Source organism: Sus scrofa, chromosome 14 (assembly GCF_000003025.6).
Source record: "Sus scrofa isolate TJ Tabasco breed Duroc chromosome 14, Sscrofa11.1, whole genome shotgun sequence".
Taxonomy (NCBI): Eukaryota; Metazoa; Chordata; class Mammalia; order Artiodactyla; family Suidae; genus Sus; species Sus scrofa.
Window position 1 is genome coordinate 107380104 of NC_010456.5, and position 11585 is coordinate 107391688.

At 40.7% G+C, this 11585-nt stretch overlaps 1 protein-coding gene across 5 annotated transcripts in view; it reads left to right on the forward strand.

Annotated features, from left to right (window-relative positions):
• Positions 1-10820, forward strand: part of ENTPD1 (ectonucleoside triphosphate diphosphohydrolase 1) — a 127378-nt gene extending 116558 nt beyond the window's left edge. For 3 of the 5 annotated variants that reach the window (XM_005671301.3, XM_005671304.3, XM_013983585.2), the window contains exons 9-10: positions 5393-5530; positions 7980-10820. In XM_005671301.3, coding sequence (XP_005671358.1) covers positions 5393-5530; positions 7980-8186 — 345 coding nt within the window. In that variant the 3' untranslated portion in view covers positions 8187-10820. 5 annotated transcript variants of the gene reach the window in all.

The following is an 11585-nucleotide window of genomic DNA, read 5'->3' on the forward strand; positions in this document are numbered from 1 at the left end:
AGCTTGACTATCTCAACCAATTTTCTGTTTTCTCATGGACGTAAGGTGTGGATTCGGGGATCACAGCCACGTTCAAGGACAGAAGAAGGGTAGCACCAGACACATCTGTTCCTTTTTACAGGAAAGCAAAAGTTATCCCAGAAGCTCCTTAACAGTCTTTTTTTTTATGTCTCATTGGCCAGGACTGGCTGGGAAGTTAGGGTGCAGGATTTTATGACTGGTTTAGAGCCTTAGATCTATCAGAGCTACTTCCTGGTGCTGAAAACATTGTTGCCTTCCCCGAAGGAAGACAGACAATTCATAGAATCTGCCACAGACACCATCATGGTTAAGACCCTTTTCCATCAGGCAGGTCCAAGATATCCCCTACTTACTCATAAATTTGAAGTACAACTTTTTTCTTGCCTGAGGGACTGAGTCATTCAAGATCCAGCTCCACCTGACAGAAGTTTGTAGGGATGAGAGAGAAAGATATGGAGTCTACTCTGATTAAGAAAAACAGATCATCAGAGTTCCCTTGTGGCAAAGCAGGTTAAGGATCTGGTGTCGTCACTGCAGTGGCTCAGGTTGCTGCTGTGGTGCACATTTGATCCCTGGCCCAGGAGCTTCCACATGCCGCAGATGTAGCCAAAAACAAAAACTAAAAGAAAAAAAGAAAACAGATCATCTAGGAGTGGCTCAAAACAGCAGCTCTTTTTAGTTGACACTTGGAATGGTAAATGGTGCTTTCATTCTGAAGATATGCAGTTAATTAAAAATGAATGCTGTTCTCGTGGGCACTAACAGGAGGGAGGAAGATTGTGCAAGAGCCTGAACATTTCACAGAGCAACCAAGATGGCCGAGTAGGAAGATGTGGAGCTCCCCACTTCCCACAAATATCTCAGGAATATATCTACAAGTGGAACAGTCCTCACAGGACACCTGCTGAACACTGGCAGAAGAACTGAAACACTTGAAAGGACAGGAGGGATCTTCACGTAACTGGCTAGGATGAAGGGAAAAAAGAAAAAAAGGGAGAAACAGAAGCAGGTGCCCCTGGGAGGGAGCTGAAGGGGAGGAGAGATTCCTATACTAGGGGGAGCCCCTCACCAGCAAGGAGATAAGCTGAGACTAGAAAGGAGCTTGGAAGGCTTGGAGAACAGAACAACTGCTCTGTGGCAGGTGGGACAGATTGAGACCTCACAGATGGTCCATGCCACTGCCCTGTGTGCCCTAGCCTGAGATGCATGTCTGCTGATAGGGGCAGGGGCTGGGTGCTGGAACAGGGGTTTAGGGAACAGACTTGGGGAGAGGACTTCTGTTGGCTGTGTGGAGGGGCTGCGGGGGCAGAGTACTACAGTTGGGAATATTCAGGGAGGAAGGCTAAGTATCATTGTTAAGTGGTATGTGAGGGGCAAGGCCACCATTGCCACCTCTCCCCTCACACGCCCCTGCCTCTGCGGGCCCTGAGAAAGGCTCCTGCCTGGGCTGGCCCACTTGCCCTGACCACTGTCCTGCATCCTTCTGCTGGAGTGAGCCTGCATACCTGGTTGCCATACTCACCTCCCAGGTGCCACATTCACCTCCCAGCCTGCACACCTGGTTGCCACACTCACCTCCCACCTCCCACACTCACATCTGGGCTGGCTCATAAACCCGGATGCCACTCCACCCTCCTCCCTTAGGAGGAGGCACAGAGGGAACCTACCTCAACATAATAAAGGCCATATATGACAAACCCACAGCTAACATTACTCTCAGCAGTGAAAAGCTGAAAGCATTTCCCCTAAGATCAACAACAAGACAAGGATGTCCACTCTTGCCATTTTTACTCAGCATAGTTTTGGAAATCCTAGCCATGCCAATCAGAGAAGAAAAATAAATAAAAGGAATCCAAATTGGAAAAGAAGAAGTAAAACTGTTGCTGTTTGCAGATGACATAATACTATACATAGAAAATCCTAAAGATGCTATCAGAAAACTCTTAGAGCTCATCAATAAATTTGGTAAAGCTGCAGGATATGAAATTAATACACAGAAATCTTTTGCTTTCCTATACACTAACAATGAAAGATCAGAAAGAAATTAAGGAAATGATCCCATTTGCCATCACATCAAAAATAATAAAATACCTAGGAATAAATCTAACTAAAAAGGCAAAAGACCTATACTCTGAAAACTGTAAGATGCTGATGAAAGAAATTAAAGATGACACAAACAGATAGAAAGATATACTTTGCTCTTGAATTGGAAGAATCAATATTGTTAAAATGACTAAGATAGATTCAGAATAATACCTATCAAATTACTAATAGCATTTTTCACAGGACTAGAACAGAAAAAAATTTTTAATTTGTATGGAAACACAAAAAATCCTGAATAACCAAAGCAATCTTGAAAAAGAAAAATGGAACTAGAGGAATCAGGCTCCTTTAGACTATACTACAAAGCTACAGTCATCAAAACAGTGTGATATTGACATAAAAACAGAAATATAGATCAATGGAACAAGATAGAAAGCCCAGAGATAAACCTACACACCTATGGTCAACTAATCTATGACAAAGGAGGCAAGAATATATAATGGAGAAATTACAGTCTCTTCAATAAGTAGTTCTGGGAAACCTGGACAGCTATATGTAAAAGAATGAAATTAGAACAATTTCTAACACCACACACAAATATAAACTCAAAATGGATTAAAGATCTAAACATAAGGCCAGATAATATAAAACTCCTAGAGGAAAACATAGGCAGAACAGTCTTTGACATAAATCACAGTAATATCTTTTTAGATCCACCTCTTAGAGTAACGAAAATAAAAACAAAAATAAACAAGTAAGACCTAATTAAACTTAAAAGCTTTTGCACAACCAAGGAAACCATATAAAAAAAACTGAAAAGACAATCCACAGAATGGGAGAAAGTCTTTGCAAACAGGTGACCATAAAAGGATTGATCTCCAAAATATACAAATGTCTCATGCAGCTTTATATCAAAACACCAAATCACAATAAAAAACTGGGCAGAAAACCTAAATAGACATTTCTCCAAAGAAGACAGACAGATGGCCAAAAGGCACATGGAAAGATGCTCAACATCACTAATTATTAGAGAAATGCAAATCAAAACTATAATGAGGAATGACCTCACACTGGTCAGAATGGCCATCATCAAAAAAACAAACAAAAAAACCCTCCAAAAACAAAAAAGCCTAAAACAATAAATGCTGGAGAGGGTGTGGAGAAAAGGGAACCTTCCTACACTGTTGGTAGGAATATAAATTGGTGCAGCCAGTACAGAGGACAGTATGGAAGGTCCTTAAAAAACTAAATATAGGTGTTCCAGTCGTGGCTCAGTGGTAAACGAATCCGACTCGGAACCATGAGGTTGCGGGTTCAATCCCTTGCCAGGCTCAGTGGGTTAAGGATCTGTAGTTGCCTTGAGCTGTGTTGTAGTTCGCAGACGCGACTTGGATCCTGTGTGGCTGTGGCTGTGGCTGTGGCTGTGGCTGTGGCTGTGGCTAAGCTCCAATTGGACCCTTAGCCTGGTAATCGCCATATGCTGCGGATGCGGCCCTAAAAAGACAAAAAGACAATAATAATAATAATAATAATAAATAAAAATACAAAGAAATAAAAATAAATTTCCTTAAAAAAAATGTAAACATATTGGAGTTCCTGTCGTGCTCAGTGGTTAACGAATCCGACTAGGAACCATGAGGTTGCCGGTTCGGTCCCTGGCCTTGCTCAGTGGGTTAAGAATCCAGCGTTGCCGTGAGCTGTGGTGTAGGTTGCAGACTCCACTCGGATCCCATGTTGCAGTGGCTCTGGCATAGGCCGGTGGCTACAGCTCCGATTAGACCCCTAGCCTGGGAACCTCCACATGCTGCAGGAGTGGCCCAAGAAATGGCAAAAAAAAAAAAAAGGTAAATATAGAACTACCATATGATCCAGCAATCCTGCTCCTGGGCATATATCTGGAGAAAACCATAATTCGAAAAGATATGTGCAACCCAACATTCATTGCAGCAGTATTTAAATTAGCCAAGACATGGAAGCAACTGAAATTTCAATCCACACATGAATGGATAAAGAAGATGTGGTGCATATATACAATGGAGTATTACTCAGCCATAAAAACGAATAAAATAATGCCATTTGCAGCAACATGGATGGACCTAGAAATTATCATACTAAGTGAAGCAAGTCACAGAGAAAGGCAAATATCATATGGTCTTACTTATATGTGGAATCTAAAAAAAAATGATACAAAAGAACTTATTTCTAAAACAGAAACAAACTCACAAATTTCAAAATCAAATTTATGGTTACCAAAGAGGAAATTGGGAGGAGGGTGGAGGGGTAAATTAGGAGATTGGGATTAACATATACATACTACTATTATATATAAAATATATACTTAACAAGGACCTACTGTAAAGCACAGGGAAATCTCAATATTCTGTAATAGCCTATATGGGAGAAAAGAATGGATGTGTGTATAACTAATTCACTTTGCTGTACACCTGAAACTAGTACAGCATTATATGTCAACTATACTCTAATAATTTTTTCTTGAAAAAGAGCCTGGACATTTGGAATTTAATCTAGTATTTTGTCTAAGTTAGAATATGAAAAATGGGCATTCATGGCATTCAGATAGAGCCACTCAAATATGCCTCATCATTTTACAAAACGCTTAAGGGAGGCTTTTTGCACCTCGTGATGATCTGTGGAGAAAGATGAGCATCTTGGAGTCTTGAGCAAAATGCTTCCTCAACTGGGTTCCAGAGAAGCTTTTATTAAACATTACTGTATATGTGATCATGTGGAGATCATATTAAAAAGCACATCTGCACTGGCAGATGGGGATGAAGACTAACAAGCTCTCAGGGGATACTGATGCTGCTAGTCCAGAGACTAAACTGAGTGGCAAGGCTTTTGATGACACTCTTTCCCTGAGATGCTGAGAGGCTCCAAACAAAAGACTTTGGTCGAGAGCATATAGAGAACTCTAATTAAACAAAGATTAATAGCTTTCATGCAAGATTTTTCACATCTTTTAGCTAATGTGATTGTGAAGCTCAAATTTCACAAGGGATGGGAAACTTGTAAAATTCAGTGTTTCTGAACCTATTAGACTACAGAAACTACTTCTTTCTGGGAGCACTTATTAATATGTCACAGAACCCATGGAGGAAAAGATTCCTTAACAGACCCTAAACTATGAGCCCTTACGTTCATTGAAGGATTGTAGCACCACTCCCAAAGCCCTGCACTGGGGCCAACTCTCAGGCCCATGTGAGCTGGGCCGTTCTTCTGTCTTGATCAGCTCTAATGGTGAAAACGAGGTCTTTGGAGAAGTGCTTGTTGTTGTACAAGTATGACGTTTTTTTCACCTCACTTCCAGCTGCAGATGTATTTTGGTGACGTGAAGGAGAAGTACCTGAGTGAATACTGCTTTTCTGGCACCTACATCCTCACACTTCTTCTGAGTGGCTATCATTTTACAGCTGAGACCTGGAAGAATATTCATTTCATGGGCAAGGTTTGTTGGGTTGAGGGGGAGGTTGGGTGGTAGTGACTGAAGCAGCTTTGGGCTTGAAAGAGGTAGGCGTCAACCTGATTTAAGTTTTGGCCTTATGTCCTGATCTACCACTTTACCACTAACCCAAGCTAGCATTTGTTTTAAGCCCTTCTGGTATATTGACCAGCAAGTTATGGGTATCCTATCTAAGAAGAGCTATCTGCATCCTCAGCCTCACCTTTCTGCTCACACAACAGTGACCAATCCCTTATAAAACAAAAAATGAGATACTAAAGTAACATAACAGTATTTCAATAGCCACAGTAATTCTACATGCTGGCTTCAACATCCATCCCAAAGGCTCCTTCCACAAATCCAGAAAGGGTGATCATGGTTTCTCATAAGGGGTAAAGGCCTTGTTGGTTGTAGCTTTAAGACTGACCTGTCTGAAAGCTCACTGTGAATAATCAGATAAGTGACTGTGAATGGGGGTGCTTGCTTAGGAGCCAGGCTTAGCTGAGCCTTAATAAAGCAGCCTCACAGCTGTGTATTATCTCTGCCTCACCTGCAGGTATCCAGGCATAGACTAACATCTGCATTGGCAGTGAGACTCTTGGGCACACTTGAGCTCATTGAAAAATATAAAGAACAGTGTTTCTCTACCTTTTAAACCCATAACCTCTTTAATAAGGAGGCAAAAGAAATTTACCTCTTTATTAAATATGGTGACTTCAAGTGAAAGAAACTTTGAGGCAGAGGCAGAAAGCTGTAGTAGCCTTGAAGATCCTAGTTTCATTACACTCTTATCAATATTGACCTTGCTAATTTAAATCTTTTCCTTATTTTAACATCCTAGTCTTTCTTCCATTCCATCAAGTTTATTTTGTCTGTTTGAGGAATATGTCTATGTCAGATTTACTAGCAATTTGTATTTTTTGAGCTCTAATCAATGATCCATTATTTCTAAACTCTAGGTGATATCTTCTCCAATTCTGGAGCCTTCCTTGACACATGCAGTCAGATAAGACTCCCGTTCCCCAGAAAGGGAAGTGGGCCTTTTACAAATTATTAATTCCCAGTACTGGTAAAAGTTTAGGGGAGAGGAGCATTCCACACGATATTGTTTGGAATACAAATTGGCATAACCTTTGGGAAGACTGTTTAGGCAATCTATGCTAGGAGCCTTAAAATATGTACATCATTTTACCCAATTACTCCATTTCTAGGATTTATAAATAATTGAATAAAGTGAGTAAAAACGAACACCTAAGGCAGTTCACGCCAGTGATGATTTGCAGAAGTGTCCCTTAAGAGACATGGCATGATGTTTCAAGGAATTGTTAAGTAATTCTACATACAATTTAACTCCATTGTTTTGGTGAGGAAAAGCATGCACAGAGGACTGGTAGGATATGTCACAAAGTAATAATAACAGCAACTTATTATTTTCTTTTTAAGGATTATCTATACTTTGTGAATTTTCTGCCATGACACACACAACTCGTGTAATAGAAACATTCCCGAGAGTTACACTTGTGGCGAAGCAGAAACAAATCTGACTAGTAACCATGAGGATGCGGGTTCAATCCTTGGCCTCACTCAGTGGGTTAAGGATCCAGTGTTGCCATGAACTGTGGTGTAGATTGCAGACATGGCTTGGATCCTGCTTTACTGCAGCTGCGGCGTAGGCTGGTGGCTACAGCTCTGATTCAACCCCTAGCCTGGGAACCTTCATACGCCGAGGGTCCGGCCCTAAAAAGGAAAAAAAAGGAAAAAAAAAAAAGAAAAGAAAAGAAAAAGGAAGAAACATTTCCCAAATTATCTATTATTCATAGACTACCTATATTTCAGTACATTCTGAGATGGCTTGAAAATACTCGTAAGAAGATGGTAGGGTTGGAGAATGTTTTTTCATTTAAGAAGAATCCTTTCCTGTGCTTATGCGGTCTTTCAACTTTCATAAAGTAAGATTGACTTGTTGCCATTATTCCCCAATTTTCCCTAGCCTAATCATAAAGGAAGTCCTGGTTTTGTATGGGTGAGATTCCCGGGCCTCACATAGATGTAAAAGGTCAGGGACAATCATTGTTCTCTCATCCTTTGGTGCTTCCTGTCACCCCTCCGCCCCCTTCTCCACCCCACATTCACATAAACAGCAAAAGAAGAATGCAAATCTCCACCAAGGCCTATTTGAATGAAGCTTTTGTGGCAGGAACACTGGGTGGTCATTCACCATATTCCTCTCTGAATTTTAGGGATATAGTAGTGAGGCCCCACACTCTTCTTTGTAACCAATTGCTTCTGCTCCATTTTCCTCACAGCCATATCCCAATTCAGAATATAAAAGTAATCCATTTAGAGAACTGAACATGGTGCTCACTTCCTGGTCGCTCTGTGTCCTGGATGGGGTTGCATGAAAGCTCGTTTAATCTTCAGACCAGAAACAACAGACTTTGCCTACTGTTTGCAGGTCCAGAGCACCAGTGTCGGGTGGACTTTGGGCTACATGCTGAACCTGACCAACATGATCCCATCTGAAGAGCCATCATCCACACGTCTCTCCCACTCCACCTATGTCTTCCTCATGGTCCTTTTCTCCCTAATCCTGGTCATAGTGGTCATCATAGGCCTATTTGTCTGCCACAGGCCTTCATATTTCTGGAAAGATATGGTATAGCAGGAGCAACTGAAATCTGCTGGCTGGAGTGAGAAGAAAACTCGCTCAGGGAGCACTTTCCTCCGCAGTGGTGTACAAGGTCATCGTTCCTTGCTCACCAAGGCCAGTCTTGACCAGCATGAAGTTTCCTTGGCTTCTGCTGAAGCTTTTCTGTGGGAGGTATTCACCACCCTCTGCCTCAAAGACTTCCTGGCAGACATTATCTCTCTTGTGAGTCTTTCCAAACACCCCCTTTTTCTTTTGTACTCTGTGCTGGGTAGGTCTTAAAGACCTGCCTCCTTTCATGATCTTTGCTTTATAAAGAGCAATATTGACCTGGTCCAGAAGAACTGAGAATCCTGAGTCCTGTGCTGGGAAGTTGCACTCACTAAAAGAAGAGTCTTGGGAACTGATTAAGTTGTGGTCTTACAGACCCGCTCTCTCTCTCTCCCTCTCCCGTTTCCCATTTTTTTAAGAAAGCCATAGAGGAGTTCCCGTCGTGGCGCAGTGGTTAACGAATCCGACTAGGAACCATGGGGTTGCGGGTTCGGTCCCTGCCCTTGCTCAGTGGGTTAACGATCTGGCGTTGCCGTGAGCTGTGGTGTAGGTTGCAGACGCGGCTCGGATCCTGCGTTGCTGTGGCTCTGGTGTAGGCTGGCAGCCACAGCTCCGATTGGACCCCTAGCCTGGGAACCTCCATATGCCGCGGGAGCGGCCCAAAGAAATAGCAAAAAAAAAAAAAAGACCAAAAAAAAAAAAAAAAAAAAAAAAAGAAAGCCATAGAATGCCTTTGGAGAAGACAGACACGCATCCCATTCCCAGCCTGCCCTTTGCATGGGAGAATTTTCTAGACTAGGAGAATTTTCTAGACTAGGCAAATATGTGCTAAGGCAAAAGAGGCTTGTGAAGGAACTTATGTGCTTAGGCAGTTAATACTGTAGTTAATCCAAGCCAAAAGAAGAATGTGGATGAATCACATATTCCTGGGTAATGTCAAAATGCTGCAAAGTGGAATACTCAGACCAGAGATTATTTTAAAAGCTGCTGTACATACAGATAGGCATTCAGATATCAGGGCATATTATCTGTGTACATACAGAGGTACACGTGTCAGGAAGAAAAATACAGTTACAGCACAAGGTCGGGAAAATGCATCCCCCAATACATCTATTGGGATTTTGTTTTTATTGTGGCAAAATGCATATAACATAAAATTTGCCATTATAACATGTACAATTTAGTGGCATTTAGTACACTCACAATGTTGTACAACTGTCACCACTATCTAATTCCACAATGTTTTTATCTAATTCCATAATGTTTTCATCACCAAGAAACTGGCTGGAGACAAGACCATCCTGGGGTAGGCTTGAACCATCATCCTGGGGTAGGCTTGAACCATCCATTTAGCCAAACACGCTAACCAGTTGCACCACAAAGATGCTCACTGAGTTTTAAAACCATGCCATAGCTTACTGTCCCAGGGCTTAATTTAGTGAGAGAGTCACATCTGCAAATGTTGTTGCCAGTTCTAGGTATTTTTGCTTTAAGCATCTTTGCCATAAACATCTTTGCCACAAGCACTTTTGCCTATAAACATTTTCGCTTCATAACCAATTGGCTGTAAAGAAAATTTTCCATAAAAGATAAAATAATGAAAAATAAAAGAGGGACAATCAGAAGGGCATAATGAAATGAATAACAATTTGATTTTATTGTGAAATATAAAATATTTGAGTACATTTAAAATGTGTGTGGATTCCTGGCAATACTGCAAATAATTTTTATTTTGTGGGTTATACCCAAGCACTTGTCTTCCAAGTCTTTCATTCATGGCATTTTATACCACCCCACCCCACCTCTTTTGGCCCTGCCTGTGGTATAAAGAAGTTCCCAGGCCAGAGATAGAACTTGAGCCATAGCAGCGACGACACCAGATCCTTTAACCACTAGGCCACCAGAGAAGTCCAGTCTTTTCATTTGCTTTGTTTTTTGCTCATCAATTTCTCCCCTTGTTTGGCATTGTACTTTTTCTTTTTCACTAAAATTTCTTCCTTCATTAAGGTGACTATCATTTCTAAATACTTGGAAGCATCTCTGTAACTGAGCTTTGTGCTATGTTTTGAAAACTTCTACACACTTGTTGTTTGTTGTTGGCATATTGTCATATGTCCATTGATAGACAGTCCAAAGTTCTGTGGGAAATGTGGTTCAATTCTGTACTTTCCAGGATCTTGGCCTCTTTCTTCTCCAATGTAGTGTGTTTCAAAATAAGAAAACAACTCTTGGGGCAAATCGTTGTCATCTGACAGCTTGATACAGCCATTAATAATGTTACCAACTGGAAAAATGCTAATGCATTTCAGCCAGTTGAAACCAAGTTGTCAAACCAAAAACTGTCCCTCAATTATTTTATCTTTCATGGGAATATGCCTTACAGCTGATTAGTTATTCGATGAAAATGTTTGCAGCAAAAATGCTTGTGGCAAAGATGTCTATGGCAAAGATGCTTATGGTGAAGGTATCTAGAACCCATTTCAAAATGTAATTAAGATATGTTATCAATGAGATAATTTGTTTTTCATATTAAGTTTTTGAAATCTGTTGTGCATATTACACTTACAACACATCTCAATAAAGACTACATTTCAAGTGCTTGAGAGCCACCTGTGACCAGTGACTACCATATTGAATAGCAAATGTCTAAAAGGACATTCAGAGCTAAAAAGACACAGGCAAAAATACTTTTTCTTTTGAGGGAGGATTTTTTTTACAACAGCTATAGATGCTATAACATTATCTACTGTAATATGAAATTTAACATTATTCTGAATAAGCTTGTAAGATCTCAGCTCAGAATTTCACTTTATTCCTGGTTTTGTTGCCTTTTTTTGGAAGACAGAGATGCCTGTTATTCAGGCCAACATGCCTGATAAAAGACCGCTGGGAAATTTAATCTGGATTCAAAGATAATACAAGATAATCTGGATGCTTATATTCTGTAGTCAAAATGTAAATTTGAACACTAAAATAAATGTCTCCTAATAGCTCACAGAGCAAAATTTACCATATAGTAGTAAAGTTACTATTAAAATATATTCTCATTTACTGTCAGTTTGAAAGATGAGATGAATTTCACCCAAACTGGTCTCATCCCTCTCTGATTTAGATTCTAATAGTTGCTATGTTACTAGAACATGACAGTTGCTCATAGTTAGCTGTGCTCACTAGCCGGGTATTTCTTTCGGTTTGGTATTTCTTTCAGTTAGTGCTAGTTTTCTTGTTTTGTTTTGTTTTAATTTCTTGTAACAACCTCCAAGTTTTGGTGCCTTACCACAATAAACATTGATTTTCATGTTCATGGGTTGTAGGTCAGCTAGTATGTCTTCTGCAGGCAGCAGGTCTGGTTCGGCCTGCTCC